The sequence below is a fragment of the Berghia stephanieae genome, chromosome 8, assembly GCF_034508935.2.
Source record: "Berghia stephanieae isolate SIO BIC M18660-M18661 chromosome 8, UCSD_Bste_1.3, whole genome shotgun sequence".
Lineage (NCBI taxonomy): Eukaryota > Metazoa > Mollusca > Gastropoda > Nudibranchia > Aeolidiidae > Berghia > Berghia stephanieae.
This window is the reverse complement of record NC_088367.1, coordinates 2,979,125-3,006,863: the sequence shown is the minus strand read 5'-3', so window position 1 is coordinate 3,006,863 and position 27,739 is coordinate 2,979,125. Positions and strand designations below refer to the sequence as shown.

At 36.2% G+C, this 27,739-nt stretch overlaps 2 protein-coding genes across 3 annotated transcripts in view; one reads left to right on the top strand and one right to left on the bottom strand.

The window, feature by feature from the left end:
- LOC144977762 (lipopolysaccharide-induced tumor necrosis factor-alpha factor-like) overlaps positions 1-10,036 on the bottom strand; it is a 15,318-nt gene extending 5,282 nt beyond the window's left edge. For both annotated transcript variants that reach the window (XM_078923152.1, XM_078923153.1), the window contains exons 1-3: positions 9,896-10,036; positions 5,013-5,124; positions 1,972-2,092 (exon numbers count right to left, since the gene is read on the bottom strand). In XM_078923152.1, coding sequence (XP_078779278.1) covers positions 1,972-2,092; positions 5,013-5,124; positions 9,896-9,978 — 316 coding nt within the window. In that variant the 5' untranslated portion in view covers positions 9,979-10,036. The remainder of the gene's footprint in view (positions 1-1,971; positions 2,093-5,012; positions 5,125-9,895) is intronic.
- A 178-nt stretch (positions 10,037-10,214) lies between these two features.
- On the top strand, positions 10,215-27,445 carry LOC144978025 (uncharacterized). Its single transcript, XM_078923498.1, has 12 exons — positions 10,215-10,296; positions 13,849-14,084; positions 14,898-15,013; positions 15,444-15,496; positions 15,993-16,056; positions 19,046-19,125; positions 20,546-20,602; positions 21,399-21,480; positions 22,433-22,557; positions 24,022-24,082; positions 25,355-25,450; positions 26,406-27,445. Exons 2-12 carry the CDS (start codon positions 14,056-14,058, stop codon positions 27,407-27,409), a joined length of 1,767 nt encoding a protein of 588 aa, XP_078779624.1. The 5' UTR covers positions 10,215-10,296; positions 13,849-14,055; the 3' UTR covers positions 27,410-27,445.
- The last annotated feature ends 294 nt before the right edge of the window (positions 27,446-27,739 follow it).

Genomic DNA, 27,739 nt, shown 5'->3' with positions numbered 1-27,739 from the left:
CTCAAAAGTTACCGAGTTCGACTACCCGCCTCGTTGTGTGGCCTTGAGCAAGTCACCTCGCCCTAGCTCACTTTGCGGCGCTGCACTGCGGCTGACGCCTGGGTTATTCCAGTCTTCCCTTGGAATAGACCCTATTGACAAATTTCCCCTTGGGGATGAATAAAGGGAATTTTCTTTATAATTTTATTTAGTAGTAGATATTGCGCTATATAAATGCCCAAGATAATGTTTGAAGTTTTAATGACAAGATTAATCACACCAATTTAAAAAAAATAAAAAAGTAGTCCTTTATCAATTGCGATTCCTTACGGGTGCATCGACGTGCACTTATTTGCAGGTCTGATAACCCAACTCATGGGCTCATTGTTGTAATGGAAATCTCAAAAACAAAAACAAAAAAAAAAAACAAAAAACAAAAAACAAAAAAAAAAAAAAAAAACAACAACAAAAACCCCGCAATAATATAGTCCATTACAACAACGTTAAATTATGTCCATACTTGCGTTCGGATGTCAGACGTGCATATACGTACACGTTGTGGTGCATTCATTCCATTGTTACGCGCGATTCTATTATTTTTAATTTCATCCCAATAGGTTATTTATTTATTTATTTATTTATTTATTTATTTATTTATTTATTTATTTATTTATTTATTGTTTATAATCGTTCAATCGTTATATGATAATCGAAAGAACTGACTCTGTCCAACAAAAAAAAAAAAGTGCAACATCGCGCTATGTCTCGACCAAAAGATTTGAACAAGTAGGTGTGCATGAAAGGTCCAGGTGCCAAAGCAAAAATTATAAATACAAGAAAAAAACAAAACAACCCATCTCAAACAAAAAAATTTGTTTAAAAAAAAGCAACCTTGAGCTTTTATATAGCGCAATATCCACTAAACATGCTCAAAGCGCTTTACAAAGGGTCCCTGACCAACAGCAACACGTAATATATAGAACGAGACATGACGCCTGTTAGGCGATGTTACAATTTTTTTTTCGACAGATACAACGCTGTTAACGGTCATGTACTCATTTCACACCTGAGTACGGGGAGAGAATGTGAGTAAAGAGCCTTTTCCAAGGACTCAACTATGCGCCGAGCGAGGCTCGAACCCGTGACCTTCCGATCCGAAAGCATATCTCATACCACAAGACCACATAGGATTTGAGAAAACCCAGTATTTTCTGGCAGGAATTCTTTTGATGGGGTCTTTTATGATGCTTCCTCCTCTGGTGTTTCCCTGTTCCACATTTCTCTACAGTTCTCTTCAATGTTGAAGAATACATACATATCACTCAATTTTTCAACATTCGGCATACTAACTGATAGACACGAATGTATGTGTTAATCCAACGTTTACCATATTGTGAACCTTAATTGTCGAGAATTTTACTACTTTACAGAGTGCTGTTATATTTTTTTCAAGAATTGATTTTTAATCTAAGCGGACGGCCGTTCATGCTTAGATCTTGTTAGACTTTTCAAAATAAACATTGAAAATATAAAATGAAAGTATAATATATTCTTCTACACCAACGTTTTACACCCCCAAAAAACGTTGAATTAAATCTGAAACTAAATCATATTCAAACCTAACCAAGAACGATTGTGCGGAAGCAACTAGCGGAGTCTTCTCTCCAAAAAGTCGATGTCATCCGGTTTTGTCGTGAGAACTTCGGTGGGGTCATTAATTTTCCATTAGGTAGGCAGTCATATATGAATAATATATGAGAATATGCATTTTTCTGTGAGAGATTATATTTTTCTCTCCTGCAGCTCAACTCTTAGATAAAAGATAAGATGTCAACCAGGTATGGTTCTAAAAAAAAAAAATCAAGAAACGAAATTGGAAAAAACAAGCAAACAAACCAAAAAAAAAAAAAAAAAAAAAAAAAATTACGCCAAAGAAGGTTTTAAAAAAATCACTTCTGAATGATAAATTATATTCTTAGCTGCATCACTTACGAGAATGAAGCTTCTCATACACAGGAGAGGGGAGATTTTCAAATGTACCTGGAAACTCTTTGTTTTCTATTTGGGTAGATGGTGAATGAAATTGAGCATTGAACTCACCAATGAAATGGCTCTGAAAAAAAAAAACAAGAACAACAACAAAGGCTGAATTGAAAACACCAAGAACAAAGAAAGAGCACATTTAAATTTAGCAATTCAGACTAATAATGATTTAATTCTCTCCTTACCAGCTATTTTTAGAATCCCCCCCCCCCTCCGGAAAATTCACACCCACTCAGCACAAAAATAGACGACTTTTTTTACTCAAACAAAAACAGTAACATGTGAGCTCTTAAAACACAGAGTTTAGTATTTATAGCTGTAAGCAAAGCATTTCTTTAAATTATTTCGTGATGATCAAGAGAAATCAGATTGAGAAAATTGTCGGTTACACCGTAACGAATGTGGCGATTTTCTTATGGGTGGTAAGAAGAGGATTAAAACACACAAAGACTCTCCTTTATCGTACGTAAAATATTGTTGCAATAATTGTCATACACATAGCCATGTCCTTCTCAGACATTTTTGAACTCGTGTCTGAGGCGGATTTATAACATAAGGTAACCAGAGAAGACAACAAATGAAGAACAGTGGCAAACTACGGGACATGCGCAGTTCAATGAGCAGATCCGACAAAGAAAGTGGACCCTTAGGAAGTCAGTATCCAGCTTTGCTCACTAGGGTCTCCTATGAAATCCTCAGTGGACCAGGCACCCCTATAAAATCCTCAGTGACCAGGCACTCCTATGAAATCCTAAGTGGACCAGGCACTCCTATGAAACCTTCAGTGGACCAGGCACTCCTATGAAATCCTCAGTGGACCGCACTCCTATGAAATCCTCAGTGGACCAGGCAGTCCTATGAAATCCATAGTGGACCAGGCACTCCGATGAAATCCTCAGTGTGAACGAAAGATAGGAAGGACACGCTGTAGCTGTCATTCATAGTGATTTAAAGATTCAGTTCGTCCGGATATAGATACAAAGAGATTGGTCCTAAGAGTTATGGCCGTCCATATTCCCAGAGAACATACACACACAGAGAGAGGGTTCATGGTGGATAGCACTATTTTCATGTTTTGAGGCAACACGCCTTCTCCGCTCTCAATTACACTCAGCGGTTCTATTGCCATCTACTGAAGGCACGGTCCCAACGATGCCTTGTGAATGGCCAATGTCGAAAAAGAACCGGTTCTTGGAACCGGAACCGGTCCTTGCGGTTCTCTTTTCCCAGGGACCGTAGAACCGCGGTCCTTAAACATGCTTGGGACCGCTCAGCACTAGTTCATAGCCTCTCATTTTACAGAGCGCAGTGTGGAAAAAAAAAGAAGCGTCCAACCAACTGACAGCGACGCGAACCAACTCCCCGCGCGTATCACATGTCGTTGCTATGGCATTAGTTATTAGATTTAAGAGTGTTTTTGATTGGTTACGTTCGGCAAATGATAAATATAATCACCAGGAAACTCATTATTGCACATATTTTCCTTAAACCGTTTAGATAATACATTTTTTATGTCTCTATTAACATAAAATACAAAGAGAAATACTCATTAAAAAATATATTAATAAACAGGCGAGAGAGAAAGTAATTAGAAGATGGTGAGAAGTCATGTCTAAAAATAACTTTGCGCGTAACACTGGTGACGAATACAGAGGTCTCTTCTTCTTTAAAAAAAAATAAATTTCGGTTTGTTTTCCATGTGATATCAGTATCTTAGAATAATTTACCGTACATTCATTGAATAATCACAAGTAGTGATATTTCAGGTTGATTACGGCTCAGCACACAGAGTTCGACAAATATATATGTATATGTATATATATATATATATATAATATATATATATATATATATATATATATATATATATATATATATATATATATATATATATATATATATATATATATATATATCGGGGTTAGATTCCGAGTCTTGAAGTGCTACGTGTGGCCAATCTTGTTATACGGATGTGAAAGCTGGACTACAAATGCAGAAACACAAAAGAACATTGAAGCTTTTGAAATATGGTGTTTGAGAAGGATGCAGAGAATATCGTATACTGCACACAAAACGAACGAAGAAGTGCTAAAACAAACATACCAACAAAGGAAACTAATGCCCTTAATAGCGGATCGACAACTATCCTTTTTCGGACACATAGTAAGGAAAGATAAGAATGAATACCTGGCAAGTTGTGGAAAAATACCTGGTAAACGCGCCCGGGGGAGACAAAGAAAAACACTCATAGACCAACTGAAGGGCTTCACCAACCTAACAATCTAAGAGCTGTTTGAAAAAGCAAGAGACAGGGAGGAATGGAGAGAGATAATTCATGCAGTATCCGAAGCCTGGACCAGGCATGGAACCTAGAAGAAGAAGAAGATATATATATATATATATATATATATATATATATATATATATATATATATATATATATATATATAAATATATTATGAATCATATTTTATATTAGCTCTAACCAACGTTATCGAGCACTATCGTAGCTACAAGTACCCACCAACACTCATATATATATATATATATATATATATATATATATATATATATATATATAATAAAAGTAAAAACCATGAAATAATAGTGCTCAACTTTTTGATAAAAGGAGCTATTTATATATATATATAATAAAAGTAAAAACCATGAAATAATAGTGCTCAACTTTTTGATAAAAGGAGCTATTTATAAACATTTTAAGAAACAGATCTGTAGGAGTAATAATAATTATACTTAAAATGTTTATATATAAGTATATATATATATATATATATATATATATATATATAATATATATATATATATATATATATATATATATATATATATATATACATACACACACAAACACACACACACACACACACATATATATATATATATATATATATATATATATATATATATGGGTGTGTGTGTATACATTATTATATATAACATTTATATATAAGATAACCAAGTGCGCATACGGAACCAGATGGGGAGGACGGCGAGCAGGTGTAGGTATTCCTCACCGCTATGGATTCATCATTGCGTTCCGGCACGATATGATTGTCTGTGTTACTGGACATTCCACAACATCTGAAACAAATGGGCCAAAGAAAAATTAAATTATGTCATAGTCATCATCATCATCATTGCCTTTTTCACCCTGGGTCAGGGTATAGGCCACAGACAAACAGTTTCCATCCTTCTCTATCTTGAGCCAACTTTTTTTTTTTATCTCATTCCAGGTCTTACCACTTCTCTGTATATCAGCTTCTTTAATTCTTCTCCATGTTCCTCGTGGCCTTCCCCTTGATCTTCTGCCCTGAGGGTTCCAGTCCAATACCAGTAGCTGGGTATTTTAATGACACGAATAGATGGAACGAAATTGGATTCAATAGTCTGATGTCACGCCGCCCGGCAACGGCGGCCATCTTGGTTCTAAACAAAGAAAATCATTACTTTTTATTCTTGATGCTGGCTAGAACTTTTCATATGCCTTGTGATCAGAATGTTTAAAAGTCAAAACATGATCAAATTTATGTTTTTTTTTCCCCCTCTGGATACGCTTTTATGCTCGCCGGAGAAAATTTCATACGGGCGTCGCCATTGTTCCGATAGTTTAGAGCCAGTGTTACTAAGTTACCATGCGTCATTAGGAAAGAAGTGAAGAGTATTGACGTCACTCAGCTCTTTGTTATACGTTTTTAAACAGCCATTTTAATTATTAGTCCTCACTAAATTCAATCAATCAGACTCTCTATAGATGTTATAGGTTATGCATAGTTCTGTGTGTTGTTGGTACTTTATATCCGGCTGGTGGGTGTTGTGAGTATTTTACATAAATGCATAACACCAACAAACAAGTCCTTCAGAGGCCTATGGAGTCATTGCGTAGCCGTCGTTAACTTATAGCCTGACACTAAAACCGTAGCCATCGTTAACTTATAGCCTGACACTAAAACCCACTAAGACCGAAGCCGTCGTTAACTTATAGCCTGACACTAAAACCGTAGCCATCGTTAACTTATAGCCTGACACTAAAACCCACTAAAACCGAAGCCATCGTTAACTTATAGCCTGACACAAGAACCCTCTAGGACTGGCAGTTTGACGTCATTTTTTAGGTTTGTGTAACGTCTAGTGAGTTGTCGTTAGTAGAGCTCAAGGAAACAAGTTATTCCATTGATTGAACTATCGAATACAACTCACGATTTGCTTTCTTTTGTGACAAAAACTGGCATTTTGACGTCATTTTTGGTCAGTGTCAGGCGATAACTTCACAATGGCTATGCTAAAACCCACTAAGACCGTAGCCATCGTTAACTTATAGCCCGACACTGGCCAAAATATGACGTCACAATGCCAGTCTTTGGCCACAAAAGAAAACAAATCGTGAGTTGTATTCAATAGTTCAACCAATGGAATCACTTGTTTCCATCTACTAACGACAACTCACTAGGCGGTGCACCAACAAATTAATGACGTCAAACTGCCAGTCCTTTTGGATTTCAGTTTCAGGCTATAACATAACGATGGCAACGCTAAAACCCACTAAGACCCATATTTTGACGTCATTTTTAGATTTGTGGACCGCCTAGTGAGTTATCGTTAGCAGAGCTCAAGAAAACAAAAGATCCAATTGGCTGAACTGTTGAAATACAACTCACGATTTATTTTCTTTAGTGGCCAAAGGCTTGTCTTTTGACGTCTTTTATTGGTCAGTATCAGAGTAGCCATCGTTATGTTATAGATAGTTCGAAGATGACGTCACTCAGGCCTTTGTTATTGTTTTTGCCATCCGCGTTTGTGAGTTGTTCTCACTAAACTGTATTAACCTGACTATAAACGTTCATGGTTACACAGAGTTTGTGTGTTAGTCCGTTATACTTCCGGGTGGCAATGTTGTGAACTCCTTAGCCAAGCGCATTCTATCTATAGCCTGACACTGCAATCCAAAAGGACTGGCATTTTGACGTCATTAGTTGTTTTTTGTACCGTCTAGTGAGACCGTCTAGTGAGTTGTCATTAGTAGTACTCATGGAAATAAGTTATTTCATTGGTTGAACTATTGAATACAATTCATGATTTGTTTTCTTTTATGAGAAAAGACTTGCATTTAAACGTCATTTTTTGGTCAGTGTCAGGCCATAACTTACGAAGGCCACGGTATCAGGCCATGAGTTTACGAAGGTCACGGTCAGAGCTAATTCCATAATACTTTTCTTCAGATTTAACAGACCCAGCTACCCAATCGGTGTTGCAGGGACAGAAGGGAGGGGGTTGGGGTTGGAGAGAGAGAGAGAGAGAGAGAGAGAGAGAGAGAGAGAGAGAGAGAGAGAGAGAGAGAGAGAGAGAGAGAGATAGATAGATAGGTAGATAGATAGAGAGAGAGAGAGAAAGAGAGAGAGATAGATGGATAGATAGATAGATAGATACAGAGAGAGAGAGAGAGAGAGAGAGAGAGAGAGAGAGAGAGAGAGAGAGAGAGAGAGAGAGAGAGAATTCGACTGTTCCTGGAATAGACATCAGTTCTCGACGCCTGATAAAGGGACTCCTTAAAGACACCATTCAGCCCCCCCCCCCCCCGCCCCCTCCCCCGCCTTTAAAAAGCTAAACAGAAAAAACCCCAACAACAACACAAAACAAACAAAAAACAAAACAAAACAACCAATTAAAAAAAAAGAAAATAAAAAAAAAGGGGGGGGGGGGGAAGAAACAAACACAAATAAAAATAAATAAACATATTAAAACAAAACAAGCAAGCAAAAGAAACAAATACAAAAAAAAAAAAAAAAAAAAAAAAAGAAAAAAAAAAGAAAAAGAAAATAAACAAAGAAAAGATATCCTAAAGTAATTATGCTGTGCTCAAAAAGAAGAAAGAAGAAGAAGAAGAGAGAAGAAGAAGAAGGAAGAAAGAAGAAGAAGAAGAAGAGAAGAAGAAGAAGAAGAAGAAGAAGAAGAAGAAGAAGAAGAAGAGAAAGAAAAGAAGAAGAAGAAGAAGAAGAAGAAGAAGAAGAAGAAGAAGAAGAAGAAAGAAGAAGAAGAAAGAAGAAGAAGAAGAAGAAGAAAGAAGAAGAAGAAAGAAGAAGAAGAAGAGAAGAAGAAGAAGAAGAAGAAGAAGAAGAAGAAGAAGAAGAAGAAGAAGAAGAAGAAGAAGAAGAAGAAGAAGAAGAAGAAAGAAGAAGAAGAAGAAGAAGAAGAAGAAGAAGAAGAAGAAGAGAAGAAGAAGAAGAAGAAGAGAGAAAAGAAGAAGAAGAAGAAGAAGAAGAAGAAGAAAAGAAAAGAAGAAGAAGAAAGAAGAAGAAAGAAGAAGAAGAAGAAGAAGAAGAAGAAGAAGAAGAAGAAGGAAGAAGAAGAAGAAGAAGAAAGAAGAAGAAGAGAAGAAGAAGAAGAAGAAGAAGAAGAAGAAGAAGAAAGAAGAAGAAGAAGAAGAAGAAGAAGAAGAAGAAGAAAGAAGAAGAAAGAAGAAAGAAGAAGAAGAAGAAGAAGAAGAAAGAAGAAAGAAGAAGAGAAGAAGAAGAAGAAGAAGAAGAAGAAGAAAGAAGAAGAAGAGAAGAAAGAGAAGAAGAAAAGAAGAAGAAGAAGAAGAAAGAGAAGAAGAAGAAGAAGAAGAAGAGAGAAGAAGAAGAAGAAGAAAAGAAGAAGAAGAAGAAAGAAGAAGAAGAAAGAAGAAGAAGAAGAAGGAAGAAGAAGAAGAAGAAGAAGAAGAAGAAGAAGAGAAGAAGAAGAAGAAGAAGAGAAGAAGAAGAAGAAGAAAGAAGAAGAGAAGAAGAGAAGAAGAAGAAGAAGAGAAGAAGAAGAAGAAGAAGAAGAAGAAGAAGAAAGCAAACTATTTTACAAATTTGGCTAGAAAGCCAGTCCTTCAAATATCCGTCGATTAAACCAACCCTCATCTTGTTAAAAAAAAAAAAAAAAAAAAAAAAAAAAAAAAAAAAAAAAAATAACGTTCAAAACTGGGACTTATTTTCTGGCCGAAATTTTAAAAACAAACAAAACAAAACGTGTTTTTCTTTGTTTTTGTTTTTGTTTTTGTTGTCAGAGAACGACAAAATAGCGATTGGTAACTTTTCCATAAATAAACTTTGACCGTAGCCATCGTTATGTTATAGCCTGATACTGAAATCCAAAAGGACTGGCAGTTTGACGTCATTATTTGGTTTTTGCACCGCCTAGTGAGTTGTCGTTAGTAGAGCTCATGGAAACAAGTTATTTCATTGGTTGAACTATTGAATACAACTCACGATTTGTTTTCTTTTGTGGCCAAAGACTGGCATTTTGACGTCATTTTTTGGTCAGTATCAGGCCATAACTTTACGAGCGAAGTTGATGTCAATCAGGTATTTGTTATTGTTTTTTGCCATCCATGTTTATGAGTAATTCTCACTAAACTGTATTAACTACACAATAGATGCTGTGCACTAGGCAAAGAAAGCCACGACATTGCCATCCGGAAATATAACGGATCAAAACACAAAAATATGTGTCACCTTGTGAAAGAGACAATTTGATAAGCAAACACTATCCAATTATATAACAGTAATCTTTTTTTTTGGCTCAGACAGACGCGTGCATAATAATATAGATAGTATGCGCTTGGCTAAGAAGCTCATAACATTGCCATCCGGAAGTATAACGGACCAACACACAAAACTGTGTGTATCCATGAACGTTTATAGCACTACTCATAAACGCGGATGGCAAAAAAAAAAAAAAAACAATAACAAAGACCTGAGTGATGTCATCTTCGAACTATCTATAAATATATGTATCTAGTTAGGTAACTTAACTTAACAGGCCAAAGTGCGAAAGAGACGAATCAAATGGTTACAAACGAAAAAACGGTAGTATTAAATCAAAACATTACCCAGGACATAACATATTTGGGCCTGTATATGACACTTGGGACGTTTCAATAAAGTGTCGATGATCTATTGCGGTGCAAGGCATCAAGTATGTTGACTAGGACGAATAACACATTAGAGAACGTTTACCGGATGAACTTGAGGAAAATATTTTCTTTCGTGTGCACAGAATGTTTACGTAATTAAGAAATGAGGGAGTTTACGTTATCATTGGTCTAATTTTTAGTTTAATTTTTTTTTCTGACTATTTAGAGGGAGGTCATCCTTGAAAGAATATTTCAAAAAGTTTATTACGAGATTGTCTCCTCTACATTCTGCATCAACTTCCGGTTAGATGTCATTTCATTTCATTTCATTTTTTTTTCTTGATCATTTCTGAGTTCTAGGTTATGGATTAAGACTGGTCGGTAATTTTAATCTCTTGTATTTTGTTGTCTTTCAAACAATTATATGGTTCACATTCGTTGAGACCTAGCCTAGTAGTAACTTGAAGATATGTAAGTGCTTTAAATGCAAATAACTTGATTTCACATTCAGTCCTGGACTGTGGTGACTGTGACACAGTCACAAGAGACAGAGATTAGACTTAGAGACAAGAGTTAATAGTTGTATCTAGGCTGGTCTATAACTATAGTTGTAGTAGAGCTGAGAAGAATTAGAATGATGAGCGATGCCCATCGTAACTCGGGGAATCCGAGTTTCAAACTGAACAAGTCTGTTTATTTACTGTCATCTTAGAGGCTGTCCATATAACATCCATACCCACTGCTGTCTACAACTTACAATAAAATATTCATAAAATATAAGCGAGTTCTGTCATGGACTGGGACTCTTGCCTTTATCTCTCCAACCTCCTCCCCCCCCCCACACTCAATCATTTACCATTTCATTTAGATTAATTACTAAGTTCTAGATATTGCATTTGACAGGACTTTCCATAGCACTTTTATTATTAGATCAGGCTGGCGATATTGTCAGACATGTCTGCCAATAAAGAAGAACAATTATTGGCAGACACCTGTCGGACGATAATAAAAAACCTGGACTTTTGATTATTGGCCACACATGTCCGAGAACAACGACAGCCTAATCTACTTTTAGTGATGATGGAATTTAATTTAGTTGCAATGTCCAATAGATATTACTCTATAAATTATAAATTAAGGTATGATTCATTTTCATTTTTATTTTAAAAATGGCATGATTTTTCTAATGAAAAAAAAAGCAATTTGCTGAGTCAGTGTCCTTGACTACTCTGGCCGATATCATTATTACTTACTGTGTTTCCCATCAGTTTAGTTTCGATATATTGCAATTGATGGTAAACATATTTCATCAGGTTATTATAGTATCTCTAATTAGAGTTGGGGGGGGGGGGGGGGGTCTCCCCAGATAATAAAAAAATCCCCTCTTTAGGTGCTGTGAAACTATAGAATTCCTTCCATGCATTTAGGTTTATTACTGATCGTTTATTTTCTTCTAATTAATGTTCAGTATGGTTGCAATACTTATTGAATTTGTATTATGTAACCACATATTTTACTGTGCAAAGAATCTCAGAAAGGATGAAATTGATTTATTATTTTATTATTGGAAACGCAGAGGAGAGATCATCACGGCATACCCTCATGGACATGGCCTCCACAACTGCCAACCGACGCAAGCTTCTGTTCTGTGCCATCCTTCCTCATTCAGTCACTGGCTTTTATTCATCTATTCGCTGATGTCTTATGACCATCTTATCGTGGTCTCCCACTCCCTGTTTTACCCATCTCATCATGGGGGGGGGGGGGGGGGGGGGGGGGGGGGGGGGGGGGGGGGGGAAGGGGGGGGGGCATCAGTGGATCTATGATTATGATGATGACTTTTTCTTGCTCGGTTTCTTGGCATGGTGACGCTCAGTAGTTTGCCGTTGCTTTTTGAGCCCACAGTGCCTTACAAGGCTGTGGCCCTGGCCGTTGTTCCTTCATGATAGAATCCTCTGCCCAGCGTTGAGGACTACATGTGAACTAGTACTGAGCATTTTCTGCTGCCTCCTGTGCCTATCCATCCCCTTGGTGCCAGGACTTCACGTAACCCCAGTAGGGAGGCTCAGTGGGTACTCGACCTTGCCCAAGAGTCTCCCAAAGGATGCGGGAGGGAGAGGAGAGTAGCCAGGCGAATTTACGATTTCTCTCCACAAACAAGCGCTCAATCGCTGGTTAAAAGCCTTGGCCATGGCAGCCTTCAGATTCACTGAAAATGAACCAAATTATGCACCCTCCATCTATAAGATTTACCAAAACCGATTGATGAAGAAGTCATTTTAATTACATCTCCAGACTGAAAAGAAGTCATGGATCTTGAATGGCAGCCTTCAGATCCAATGAAAATGAACCAAATTATGCACCCTCCGTCTATAATATTTACCAACAACGAAATGATGAAGAAGTCATTTTAAGCATATCTCCACAATGACAAGAAGTCATGGATCTTGAATGGCTATTTCCTCATCAAGATGAAACAGCCACCTCATACGCTTCAACAGTCATGACGTCACTTCCCTTGTAATGACACATGGTAACTTAGTAACTGGCTCTAAACTATCGGAACAATGGCGGATGCCCTTATGAAATATTTCTCAGACGAGCATAAACGGGTATCCAGAGGAAAAAAAACATTATAAATCTGATCATGTTTTGACTTTTACACATTCTGATCACAAGACATGAAAAGTTCTAGTCAGCATGAAGAATGATAAGTACCGATTTTCTTTGTTTAGAACCACGATGACTGCCGTTGATGGGCGACATGACATCAGACTATTGAATCCAATTCCTTGTTAGACTTTGCAGTCGTTTACCAACTAATGGAGCAGAATCTTATATTATAGCCCTGTTCACTTTAATTGTTTGGCATCACTGTGATCACTGTGCATTTGATAACATCCTCAGATATTTCATTTGAAAATCAAATGTAGTTCGGTCCTCAAGCTTGAGATTTCGACACAATGAAGAAGAAGAAAAATTGGAGGAATAAGAAGAAGAAAATGAATAAATGTCTTCATATTAATTCATGCACGAAACGTGTGCTCAACTTTAACTTTAAGTCAATTTTCTCAAAACTGTTTTTTTTTAAAACTCTTCTCTGTTCAAATGTTTATATATATTTTGGCAATGAATAATCAGAATTTTATAAATTTGGTATCAAATTTTCAGTCAATGTGAAAAACATAGAACTTGAACCCCCCCCCCCCCCCCCCCCCCCCCCTCTCCCCCCCCCCCCCCTTCCGACTTAGTACAGTTGTGAGCTGGCAGGTCGGGTCACGAACAGTATTATTATATTTACAATGATTTTAATGCTTAATAGCGGGCAGGAAGGTACACACTGTGTCTTCTATCCCCTTATATCTGTTTTCCAACATGCTTTGTCTTTGTCTTGGAGTGAGATTGCTTGGTTTTGTCCTAACCTTGGTCGGAGTCATTGGCTGAGAGGGAAACAGTCGAATGTATAGTTATTGCTTTGGGAGATGATATTTTTTTCCTTGTAAATCATCTCTCTGTTATGTACTGTATTATGTTTTATTTATATGTTATATTTGATTTGTTAACATTTGAGTGTATTCCTCTTAGTCGGGACCTGTGCTTGTGTCTGGATGAGACTTTTAGGTGATCTTAAACTAAGTACTTTGATGGTGTGCTCTTGGAATCTACATCTGTTTCCTATTTGAACAAATTCCCCTTTGTCTTACCTTTTCTTGGGTGCTTTAATTGAATTCTATAACTTTTTACTATCCCATTTCTTCCTTTTTACTGGCGCTGATATGACCTTAATGTGTTGCAAGCGCCGTAAAACCCTCAAAAACAAAAACAAAAACATGCTTAATATATCAATGCCAAATATAAATTGCAATCATAATGTTTAAACTTTTAAAATTAATTTTATTCCAATCCATCTTTTTTTTTTTAAATTTCAGATTTTTATACTTTGATCCATCATGAACGTCTTTCCTTTGTTGGGTTTTATGTATGTCAACATTTTAGTTTGAATTTTAGAAGAACAGAAAAGGAACAAGAAGGAATGATATCTTGAGAGAAAGATATACATTTTCTCTACCTTTATGTTCTGTCGTTGTGGGAAAAAAAACAACTTAATTGCATTGTGAAAAATTCAGACGGTCAAGATGGAGAGAGCTGCACGAGCTGTGAGGAGGTAGGACTCATCAATAGCGATGAAAAAAAAAAAAAAAAATTAAATCAAGTGGCAATTTTTTTTTTGGACAAACACGTCTTAGTAAGCAGTTTGTTACTACCACATAACCGGTAACAATGCTAACATCAGTGTCAAAGTCAAAGAGTTATTGTAGATATTTATTAGATTTAGATTATTCCTCTTGCATTTGAATATGATTTTTAAAATCAAAGAATGGGAATAGCTGTTGCTAAATAAAGACCATGCCAAAACAATCTCGAAGATAAAGTTAAACTTTAAGCGTGTGTGCGACTGTTGTGTGTGTCTGTTTATGGTTTGATAAGTACATTGTAAAGTGCTTTGAGGCTTCAGCGTTTAGCGCTATAAATAAAATTTATTATACTTTTATTATATTATTATTATTATTATTATTATTATTATTATTATTATTATTATTATTATTATTATTATTATTATTATTATTTATTATTATTATTGTTATTATTATTATTATTATTATATTATTATTATTTTATTATTATTATTATTATTATTATTATTATTATTATTATTATTATTATTATTATTATTATTATTATTATTATTGTTATTATTATTATTGTTATTATTATTATTATTATTATTATTATTATTATTATTATTATTATTATTGTTATTATTATTATTATTATTATTATTATTATTATTATTATTATTATTATTATTATTATTATTATTATTATTATTATTATTATTATTATTAATTTAGATAGAAACCTTGATTATTTCCATCTGAAGTGACCTAATCAAACTCCCTCCCTCCCTCTCCTACAGGAGCAGCGTCAAATTGATGTCCTTGGGAGGTGGCCATACTGATCTTCATGTACTTCTCTCTGAGGTTAAGGACATGCGACAAGCAGCGAAGGCCTTCATGAATGCTCAAAATGCTGGTAAGGTTGTGGGGTATTGTATATGAGGGCTGTACAAGGTACGAGTGTGAATATAGCTACAGAGTCAATAATTCTTGCTTTAAATGAAGTGAAGTTTTATATATATATATTGTTTTTTGTTGTTTTTAAAAAAATTAACTCACTCAATCCTAGAGATTTTTGCTACTTTTCAAAATGGGAAAAAAATGTATTAAAATGAGCATGTACATAGATAGTTTTATTCAACTATCATTCACATGTAAAAATTAAAAACATTTGTTTTGATACTACGCCTATAATTTGTCTCGGAAAAATGTAATAAATAGGCATGGGGTAAAAGTAACCCGGGTAAACTACAGATATAGTCAGTGTTAGGGTTGAGTGAGTTAAGAATTCATTACGTAATTTACACAGGTAGCCCTTTTTCAATGAATGTCAACGTTTCTTTCAGTATCTCAAGATCTTTTGAAATGGGCTGCTAATGAGGAAAATAGAGCACTTCAGGTAAACAGTCTACCTTCCCTGTGCCTTATGTTTCTATAGTTATATAATTATATATTATCAATCCAATTTTTTCATTGTTTTCAATAAAGCATCTTTTTTGGTTATTATTGACAAAAACTATATATGTATCTTTTTTTTTTTTAGTTTTATGGTCAAACTAGAAAGAAGCAATCAAAAGTAACCTGGCTCTAATTCATTTTTACCAAGAGAAATTTTGACTGGGAACGAACTTCCATCGTGCAATAATAAAAGCTCACTTAATTTCTTCTTTTAAAAAAAAATAAAAAAATTATATATTCAGGATGTAACCAATCAGCTCACTTAATTTTTCTTTTTTTTTTTGGAAAAATTATATATTCAGAACTTCCATCGTGCAATAATAAAAGCTCACTTAATTTCTTCTTTTAAAAAAAAATAAAAAAATAATATATTCAGGATGTAACCAATCAGCTCACTTAATTTTTCTTTTTTTTTTTTGGAAAAATTATATATTCAGGATGTAGCCAATCAGCTTGCTGAATTGAATTTGCTGTGGACTGAAGTTCAACGGGAATTTGGAGGTACGTACGGCTTCTGCATGCAGTTGATAGATAAAGTTTTATATCAATTTTGATCATGTTTACAACATACCTGCCAACCCTTCCGTTTTGGTGTGCGGAATCATTCCTATTTTCACTCTTCTTCCTTTTCCACAATTCCGCCATTGTCTCTAAAAGTCTGATATCCAAAAATTTATTGATGACGACGGGAATGATGGGAAGAAGAAAAAAATGATGGGGGGGGGGGGGGGGGGTTAAAAGGTGAATTTTAAAAAATGAATGCCAAAAGGGGGGCTAAGTAGGAAAATTAATTGTACTCCTTTCCCCCCTTCCCCATTCCATTACCTAATATATGTGATATGTAGTTTTGCCAGCTGTGCCCGAATACTGTCTTTATGTGCTTGGTGGCAAAGTTGGTGGTCATTTCGATACAGAATTATCCATTGTCAAGAAATTCCTATATTTTTATTTTTTATTTTTTTTTTGGTCTCAAATTCCTATTTTCTGACTTTCTGATTTCACTTTTGGAATATGAAGGGTTGGCAGGTCTTTGTTTTGCCAGCTGTGCCCGAATACTGTCTTTATGTGTTTGGTGGCAAAGTTGGTGGTCATTTCGATACAGAATTATCCATTGTCAAGAAATTCCTATATTTTTTTTTGTTTTTTTTTTTTGGTCTCAAATTCCTATTTTCTGACTTTCTGATTTCACTTTTGGAATATGAAGGGTTGGCAGGTCTGTGTTTTGCCAGCTGTGCCCGAATACTGTCTTTATGTGCTTGGTGGCAAAGTTGGTGGTCATTTCGATACAGAATTATCCATTGTCAAGAAATTCCTATATTTTTATTTTTTATTTTTTTTTTGGTCTCAAATTCCTATTTTCTGACTTTCTGATTTCACTTTTGGAATATGAAGGGTTGGCAGGTCTGTGTTTTGCCAGCTGTGCCGGAATACTGTCTTTATGTGTTTGGTGGCAAAGTTGGTGGTCATTTTGATTCAGAATTATCCATTGTTAAGAAATTCCTATATTTTTATTTTTATTTTTTTTTTTGGTCTCAAATTCCTATTTTCTGACTTTCTGATTTCACTTTTGGAATATGAAGGGTTGGCAGGTCTGTGTTTTGCCAGCTGTGCCGGAATACTGTCTTTATGTGTTTGGTGGCAAAGTTGGTGGTCATTTTGATTCAGAATTATCCATTGTTAAGAAATTCCTATATTTTTATTTTATTTTATTTTTTTTTGGTCTCAAATTCCTATTTTCTGACTTTCTGATTTCACTTTTGGAATATGAAGGGTTGGCAGGTCTGTGTTTTGCCAGCTGTGCCGGAATACTGTCTTTATGTGTTTGGTGGCAAAGTTGGTGGTCATTTTGATTCAGAATTATCCATTGTTAAGAAATTCCTATATTTTATTTATTTATTTTTTATTTTTTTTTGGTCTCAAATTCCTATTTTCTGACTTTCTTATTCCACTTTTGGAATATGAAGGGTTGGCAGGTCTGTATTGATTTATCCTATTCTAATGAAGATTATAATAAATGTTTGAATGGAGCTGAACTGAAATGGCAGTGCTGGTGTGTTTGTGGTCTTTTGGGAAATCTGTGGATTGTCTTATTATTGTACTTAGGGATGTTAAAATATGAAGAACTTCAGTAGAGATCAGTTCTTGCATAAGACATATATAGGTATGTGTTTTGATTTGTTAAGGAATTTATATATTTATTATGGGAAATGTTGATTAGATTTTTGCTGACAAAGAATACGTCGAAAAATTGTGGTCGTCTTTTTTACAACTTTGGTCAGATTTTTTTAGTGATTGACTTTGGTGGACACCCACCCTGATTGTTTTTGTGGTGAATGTGATTGACTTTGGTGGACACCCACCCTGATTGTTTCTGTGGTGAATGTGATTGACTTTGGTGGACACCCACCCTGATTGTTTTTGTGGTGAATGTGATTGACTTTGGTGGACACCCACCCTGATTGTTTTTGTGGTGAATGTGATTGACTTTGGTGGACACCCACCCTGATTGTTTTTGTGGTGAATGTGATTGACTTTGGTGGACACTCACCCTGATTGTTTTTGTGGTGAATGTGATTGACTTTGGTGGACACCCACCCTGATTGTTTTTGTGGTGAATGGTCACAAAACGACCTTTTGCCATACATTTGAAGAAAATGGGGGTCCCGATAGCTCAGTTGGTTGAGCACTCGCTTCACAATTAAAGGGGCCGAGATCTATCCTGGGTGCAATAGAGATTTATTTTCTGACCCCCCCCCCCTCCCCCTGTCCACCCAGCAGTGATTGGGTAGCTGGATCTGTTAGATCTGGTGGAAAGTACTTTGCGATAGACTAGTGTCCTATCCAAAGGGTAGCAAGCAATTGATATTGTCCGTTTCACATTTATAGAAACCGGGATAAACTCTTGACTCCATGTGCCTAATGGCTCTGAAGGATTACTTAAATAAAAAAAACACCGAAAATTTTATGTGGGATAATCACGATTTTCAGATTAATTTTCATCTCAACTTTTCTTCTTCTAATGACTTATGTGGTCTAGTGGTATGACACTCGCTTTCGGATCGGAAGGTCCTGGGTTCGAGCCTCGCGCTCGGCGCATAGTTGAGTCCTTGGAAAAGGCTCTTTACTCACATTCTCTCACAGTACTCAGGTGTAAAATGAGTACATGGCCGTTAACAGCATTGTCTTTGTCCGAAAAATTGTAATATCGCCTAACAGGTGTCATGTCCTGTCCTATATGTTAAATGTTGCTGTTGACCAGGGACCCCTTGTAAAGCGCTTTGAGCACATTTAGTGGATATTGCGCTATATAAAGCTCAATTTAAAAAAAAACAAACAATTATAATGCTGTGATAGTGATGGGTAATTGTGGTAATGATATGAGGATGAAAATTGGAAGAAAATTCGTTCCATTCTTCATCAATGAGTTTGAAGTGCGGAGGTAAGCAAATTGATCTTAATTGATATTTTGTTTTTGTTTTCAATTCCTTAGAGCATCTTAAAGATTATCGACACATGTTTGAGATGGTTCTGGAAGGCGAAAAGCATGTCTCACAGTCACGAAACCACTTTGTAAGTTAAGATGATTTTTATTTCTATTTTTATTATTATCATCATTACTATCAGTATTATTATCATCATTATTACTACTGTTTTAGTTACTTTTTTCGCCTATTACAAGAGCTGTAACCTAACAATAATTGCCTATTTGGACAAAGATTATTATTATTATTATTATTATTATTATTATATTATTATTTATTATTATTATTATTATATTATTATTATTATTATTATTATTATTATTATATGTTTTATTTTTTAAAACCTGAGAAGATATTTATAATCTTATTATTCATCATTAAATCAAGACACCCTGTACAGCTATTTTTAAAATCTGTCTTCCTACAAGATGTTATGCGTTTTTATGGTTTGTTTTTCTTTCTTCTGGGTGGGGTTCCTGACCTCCCCCATAGCGGACAGGGAGGCACTCACTCTGTCTTCTCTCCCTCTTATATCTGTTTTCCAACATGCTCTCTGTCTTTGTCTTGGAAAGCTGGGCGGGGTTCCTGACCTTCTATAGTGGGCAGGGAGGCACTTACTGTGTCTTCTATCACCCTATATCTGTTTTCAAACATGCTCCTTGTCTTTGTCCGTGAATGCTGGGCGGGGTTTTTTACCTCCCATAGTGGGCAGGGAGGCACATACTGTGTCTTCTATCACCCTATATCTGTTTTCAAACATGCTCCTTGTCTTTGTCTTGGAATGCTGGGCGGGGTTTTTTACCTCCCATAGTGGGCAGGCAGGCACTTACTCTGTCTTCTATCCCTCTTATATCTGTTTTCCAAAATGCCTTCTGTCTTTGTCTTGGAATGAGATTACTTGGTTTTGTCCTGGCCAGATACCCTGACTGGGAGGGAAACATATAATGGGAGATACTATTTTTTTTTGTCTTGTGAATCATCTCTTAGTTATGCACTGTATTATTGTTACATATATTATGATTTGTAAACATTTGAGTGTGTTCCTCTTATTAGGGACCTGCGCTTGTGTTAGGTCGAGACATTTGTGTGATCTCAAACTAAGTACACTGATAGTGTGCTCTTGGAATCTAAATCTATTCCCTATTTGTACCTTTCCCCTTTGTATAACATTTTTTTGTGTACTTTTACTTGCAAATTTAGAATGGTTTTACTATACCATATTCTTCCATTTTACTGGCCCTGAAATGACCTAAATGTGTCGCAAACACCGTAAAACCCTTAAAATCAAACAAACACTTTGTAAGTGAAGACGATTTTTCTTTCTATTTTTATACCTTTTATTTTTTAAACCTACAATGTTTATTAGATTATTTATAATCTTATTTGTCAGTAAATCAAGACAACCTACAGCTATTTACAAAATCTTTTGTACACCCTGATTTTCATGAATTTTATTTTTCTTATTTTAAAAAAAAATACATTTTTTATTTAATTTTTGTCTTTTTCAGGCTGTATGCGAACAGAGGGAAATAAAGATCAGAAAAGAGCTTAAGAAAGCATTCAAGGTAATTTTTGGCAGTTTTCAGTCGTCATTTTGGAATTTAATTTTTATCGTTGCTGATGGTTTTCCTTTTTTTGCGGAAATTCGTGATTTTGAAGTCACAGGAGGAATTTCCTCCTTTTTAAGAAATTACATTTCTGGCAGTGAGAGACTTTGATGTGAGGTGGAACAAAAAAGGTGCAATGTACACTGTCCAGAAAATAGCTGTAGTCTCAATGATAGTCTATCATGTCCAGTGATCTTTAAGTGTGGGTTAGTCCAGTAAAAATGGGGCTTAAAGGCACATTGTTCGAAATTTTCCTCCTTTTTAAAAACATTTTGTCACCACATCACTGTTGTATACAACCATTATTTTTTTCTTCTAAGCCTTGAAATTCAATTGAAACTCAATTAATATAACTCTAATTTTCACCAATGTGATTTTTTAATGTAAAAGATTTTTTTGTTAAGATTTCTGTTGTAGACCATTATTCAGATTTTGATATTCACCACGTATTTTCAACCAAAAATGTTTCTGTAGATTTTTGCTCTTTCAGATATATTATGATTATTATTATATGTTATGTCTCCTCAAACATGATATTTCTAAATGATATATTGATTGAGTCACAATTTATGCATATATATACAAAATGGCGGCAAAATATGATGTTTGTATTTATTTTCCCTGTAGTGCTGTTCAAACATCCATCAAAATCAGTGCTTTTTCTATTAGAACCAATGAATATCTCAATTCATTGCATTACTTTAATTTTAAGACATGTTTATTTATGTTTTAAGTATTGTTTCTCTTCAATCAGAAATCGTCGTCTGCTGAAATTCAAAGTTTAGAGGGCAGATTGGCACAGGCAGAAAGAGCCAAACACCTCGCCCAGCTCGAAGGTTTGTTTTTAAAACATTTTTTCTGTACAATTGCGGCTATGTGGTCTTATTGTTTGACACTCGCTTTCGGATTGGAAGGTCCTGGGTTCGACCCTCGCTCGCTCGCTCGGCGGCGCATAGTTTTGAGTCCTTGGAAAAGGCTCTTTACTCACATTTTCTCATAGTAGTCAGGTGTAAAATGAGTACCTGGCCATTAACAGCGTTGTCTCTGCCTGAACCCCCCCCCCCCCCCTCAATATTATCGCCTAACAGGCGTCATGACCCGTCCTACATGTTAAATGTTGCTGTAGGTCAGGGACCCCTTGTAAAGTGCTTTCAGCACGTTAGTGGATATCGCGCTATATAAAAGCTCATTTTTATGTTTGCGTAGGAGAGAACTTTTGAACTTGGCGACAGAGACTTTTATTTGTTTGAAGACAGAAATTCATTTCTAAAATAAACTAGATCAACGGCAGGCCTGTTTTTTTTTATAGTAATGTACTTATGTTTTCATTTTTTGTTGTTGTTGGATGAAGAAGGGTTTTGAGCCTGAAGCACACTCTGTGCTTGGTATTTCGTTTTTTTTTTGAAGCTGTTGATATTCATTTTTGTCTATAACTGGTTAAAATTTATCCATCAAGTAAGGGGGTCCTTAAAACTTTGAATGTTTCATAATTTGTTAATTTCCTTTTTATACTAGTTAATGTAATTTTAATTCTATTTTAATTTGTGCTTCCTTACAAAGGAACATACTATTTCCTGCCAACCAATGTTTTGTTTATTCATTGTAACAACGCCACTACCACATTATCTCATTCATCCTGTTTTGTTGATAAAGGGGAAATCTGAAACATTCATTTGATCTGTTTTTGTAATAAAATCGAAGCTGACATTCAATTTCATCATATTTATTTTTATACTACGAGATTTCAAGTGAAATAATTTTCATTTTTGTTTGTTCATGAAATGCCAGTAACTGACCGCGTCAGAGAGAATGAAGCTGTCAAGCTGATTCGTATAAAAGAGGGCCTGACTAAATTGAGTCAGGCGTACTCCGACTTTGCCAGAAAGTGTTCTGTCGTCTTCGATGCTCAACAGGTAAGCCTGAGGAGGAAAATTTATGACTATTGCTTTTATGATTTTCAGAGTCTCGTTTGTGTTCACAGCCAGAGCAATTTACAACATATTGTCTTGATAACTTAAACTTGAGCGTTTATATAGTGTGCAATGCCCACTAAATGTGCTCAAAGCGCTTTACAAGAGGTACCCTGGGTGGGGATCCTGACCTCCTATAATGGGCAGGAGGGTACATACTGTGTCTTCTATCCCCTTATATCTATTTTCCAACATGCTTTCTGTCTTTGTCTTGGAATGAGATTATTTGGTTTTGTCCTGGCACTGGCCGGATTCCTAGCTGGGAGGGAAACAGTCAAATGCATAGTTATTGTTTTGGGAGATGATATTTTTTTCCTTGCAAATCATCTCTCTGTTATGTATTATTATTTTTATTTTGAATATATAATGTAAGCATTTGAGTGTGTTCCTCTTTGTTGGATTTTGTGCTTGTGTCTGGATGAGACTTGTAGGTGATTTCAAACTAAGTACATTGGTGGTATGCTCTTGGAATCTACATCTGATCCCTATTTGTTCTCAGTTCCCCTTTGTCTTACTTTTTCTTGGTTGCTTTAATTGTAATTCTAGAACTTTTTATTATCCCATTTTCTTCCTTTTTACTGGCGCTGAGATGACCTTAATGTGTTGCAAGCGCCTTAAAACCCTTAAAAACAAACAAACAAACAAGAGGCCCCTAACCAACAACAGCTCTTGACGTGTAAGAAAAGATATGATGCCTGTTGGGCGATTTTACATTTTTTTTTCCAACAGAAATAAATGCTATTATCGGCCATTTACTCAGCCATGTACTCATTTTACATCTGAGTACAGTGAGAGAATAAGACTAAAGGACTCAACCTGGGTGGGGTTCCCGACCTCCCATAGTGGACAGGGATGTGCTTGCTGTGTGTTCTATTCCCCTGTATTTGTCTTCCAATCGCTTTCCATCTTTGTCTTGGAATGAGATTACTTAGTTCTGTCTTGACCATGACTGGAGTCCTTGGCTGGGACGGAAACAGTCGAATGTATAGTTATAGTTTTGGGAGCTGATTTTTTTTCATGTAAGCACCATATAATCCTTATGACTTAAATGTATTATAAGCAGCCCTTAAACACATAAAAACGAAACAAATCTGAATAAGAAAAATGTTTGTATGGTAACGACTGTGATGATTTTCTCACAGTTGGTAAGGAGAGGTTTAAGATTTTGGTCAGACATTCATACTATATGGAGGCAGTGGGTAAAATAGGCCCAATACCAGTGATCCTGTAACTCAAAAGCAATCTTCCCTTCAGAGTCATTAGGCCCATGGAGTGGAAGTTTATCCTGGTTTCTATAGTGTGAAAGTAGTCCTTCAATTGAAGCAGTATATATGTATATGAAGCACCTTACTCAAGTTAACACCCATCGGCTTGAGTTTTATTCAGTTTTTTACGTTGTGTTTTCAGGACATTGTCCAAGAACTACCCGATGTTCAAGACCAAGATTTGGAGGACTTGAAATATACAGGCAAGTGTTCAATGTTGCCAGGATGAATGTCAAAATATATGACTAACTAACATATTGAAACTTATCGTCATAACTGGCATAATTAATCCCTATTAGAGTATCTATCCTGAAATGATCAAAATATTAATCAACTTCAAAAAAGAACAAATACCAAACACGGAACGTTTCGGGCTCAAAACCCTTTTTTCCCTTCTTCAGACAACAACAAAAAAACAATAAAGACATAAATACATTACTAAATTACTAATGTATTTATGTCTTTACTGTTTTTTGTTGTTGGCTGAAGAAGGGTTTTGTGGGGTTTTAGGTGGTAAAGAATTCCTATTGTTACCTATTGTCTTTGTATGTGTAGCACCTTGTGGAATTTGGGATTGGAACTGCTCGGGCAGATGATAAGGTGGAAGGTATTTATTAACCCTTTCAGCACCATTGGCTGCACTAAGCGGCCAGAGCAGAATCTGTTCTACTGGCCAATGGCTGCACAGTGCGGCCCCGGTCTTGAAAGGCAAAAATAATAATGTAATTCAATCCAACTTTCTACAAAAGTACTATAAATTGAACAATGGTATCATTTCTTTCATCAGAACATTCAATTGGCCCTAGGGGGTATTTTAATTGAGATTTTGCGTTGAATTTGAATGTCGCTTTGTCTTAGCTTGTCATTCTCATGCTGCCTCAATCAGGTGTCAGCCATTTTGTGACGGAAATGCGAATATAGCCTCAGTGCTGAAAGAGTTAAATGACATAGAGATAATTCTTGGTCAGAGACAAAAGAAATTCGAAATGAGGAAGATGACCCAGAAATGATTCCACGAGACGCCAGCAATAGAACGAATATGTCAGTCAAGTCAAATAGTTGCAGACGTCATGGGATATTGAATTTCGGCTTAGAAAATTGAGTTTTTTTTGGGCTTTTTTATAGCGCAATATCCACTAAATGTGCTCAAAACGCTTTACAAGGGGTGCCTGGCCAACAGCAACACTTAACATTTAGGACGGGACATGATGCCTGTTAAGTTAGGCGATGTTACAATTTTTTCGGAGAGAGAGAACGCTGTTTACGGCCAGGTACTCATTTTACACCTGAGTACGGTCTGAGAGAATGTGAGTAAAGAGCCTTCTCCAAGGACTCAACTATGTGCCGAATGAAGCTTGAACGCTGGACCTTCCGATCATACGACTAGACCACATAGCTATGTGATGTTATTTTATTCCAATTTTGATTGTCCACCAATCATAACAATTGCAATTTTAATCTCTTTCAATGTATAGGAACCGGTGTGACACGTCACTGTGTGCAGCAGGCCAAAGAGAGAGTGCGTAACTACCGTACCAGGAAAGATTATTGCCAAATTCCACAAAAATACAGTGAGTCGTGTATATATATATACATCTATATATTTATTTATTTTTTTATTAAATGTTTTTTTTTTATTTATTTAATTTTTTTTGTTTTTTTTTATTCCTGTTTTTGTTTTGTTTTTACAATGTATTGGATGAACATAAAGAAAAAAGGGCTGACACATCAACACATTATGATTCTCAGGTTATTACTGAAATTGTATTGAAACTTGACCCACACAAACAATTTATTCTTGGTTTTCTTTCAAAATTTCACAGGGATATTCTAAATAAAAACAAACAAAAAATGGATTCAGTTCATAAGTTTATGATAAGTTTTACGAGGCTAGTCAAAAAGTAACCTTGAGGAATAATTCACTCATTCATCCCATGATCTGATGATCGTCGGGAAGATACACGGGATGCAGCTCTCACCACTTTCCGCCATTCTTCTCCATTGTTGGCCTTCTCCAAGAGTTCTTCCATCTTCATTCCTGTCCATTCCTTGATATATCCCATCCAAACTTTCCTTTGTCTTCCTCTTCTTCTTCGTCCACCTTCAAGGAATAATACAAAATGTGTAAATATTTCACATTTTTTGTTCAAATGTCACTGAAAGCTCCTTCTTGTTTACTCCCTAATCGGGAGTATTTTTCACCTTTTTTGAAACGGTTTGCTGAATTTTTTTATGGTTATTTGTTCCCATTTTGACCAATTTATAATTTCTGGGTGATAACAGCAATGATTTAGGTAGTGACATATCATCAAGAGCTCAAAGTTTGATACCATTTTTTTTTTTTTTTATTAGTTTTTGTTTTTGCTCATCACCATTTAAAAAAAAATTAGTTTTTGTTTTTGTTTTTGTTCATCCAATTCATTTCGTTGAATCATTTGATTCTTGAAGAACATTTGACGTAGGATATTATGAAACATGTGGAAAACGTCACTGTTCACGTCATCTATTCCTTTTTGTGTGTTTCAGGTGAGCCGCCTCCCCCATATTCTTTAACGAATGATTTGGTCGACTTTGTCAGTCAGCCAATTCCTTGTCCCGTTTTTCAATCTACCTCGCCGCGTCGACGAATCAGTACTGCCACCACCACCATCACTGACAATCTAGAATCTTCTTCCTCGACATCTTCAAAACAGCAGCAGAGATGTTGCGATTACGACAAAGACAGCAACGGCAGCAGCACCAGCAGTAGTCAGCATCTTCATCATCTTCACCACCACCACCTTCATCAACAACCTCACCTTTCCCAACCCCAACCCCAAGCACCGTCCCAGAATCCCTCTGGCATTCTTTCTTCCACTCCCACTCCTCAAAGCTATGACCCCCTCTATCCACCCCTTCCTTATAAGACGAGCTGTAGTAGTCATATCGCCATGCCTGTCCCTGCTCCTCCTCCACCCCCTCCCCCTCCCTCTAACACTATTTCATCTTCTGTCTCCAACACTTCCACTTCTATAACAGAAGTCAAAATGGCGCCCTCTCCGCCCACTCACTCTACCCATCCAGCATCCAATATTTACAACTACCACCCTTCCTATGTCGCATTAGGCACCTCGTCGACTACCACCCCATCTTTCCATATGGCACCACCCCCGACCTTCCAGCCAAACCAACAACAACAGCAACAACAACCACCGCCACCGCCACAACCTCCAATGGAAGCGGCCGTGCCGGAAGTTCCAGCAGACTTGAGACCGGTCATTTCCAAACCTCTGCTGTACAGCGATGACGATAACACCGGTGACGACGAAGATGCTGCCGCTTCTTCTGCTGATCAAGACGGCAGTCACAGCAGTAATATCATTAACAAAGAAAGGGAAGGAAAAGGAATCATAGGAGGAGGAGGAGGATTTGCCCACCATCACAACTCAATTCAAGAAACTGTCGTCGTCGGATTGGTGGACTTCGACCCTACGTGGGATGATAGTTATGAAGACGATTTGTCTGGGGCAATGGGAGGGGCTAAAATCTGATCCTGCCTGGTGAAAAATGGGGGGGGGGGGGGGGGAGGTAATTGGATCCAATAGTCTGATGTCACATCGCCCAGCAATGGCGGCCATCGTGGTTCTAAACAAAGAAAATCGGTATTTTTTATTCTTCATGCTGGCTAGAACTTTTCCATATGTCTTGTGATCAGAATGTGTAAAAGTCAAAACATGATCAGATTTATAATGTTTTTTTTTTCCCCTCTGGATACGCTTTTATTCTCGTCGGAGAAATATTTCATAAGGGCGTCCGCCATTGTTCCGATAGTTTAGAGCCAGTTGCTAAGTTACCATGCGTCATTACGAGGGACGTGACGT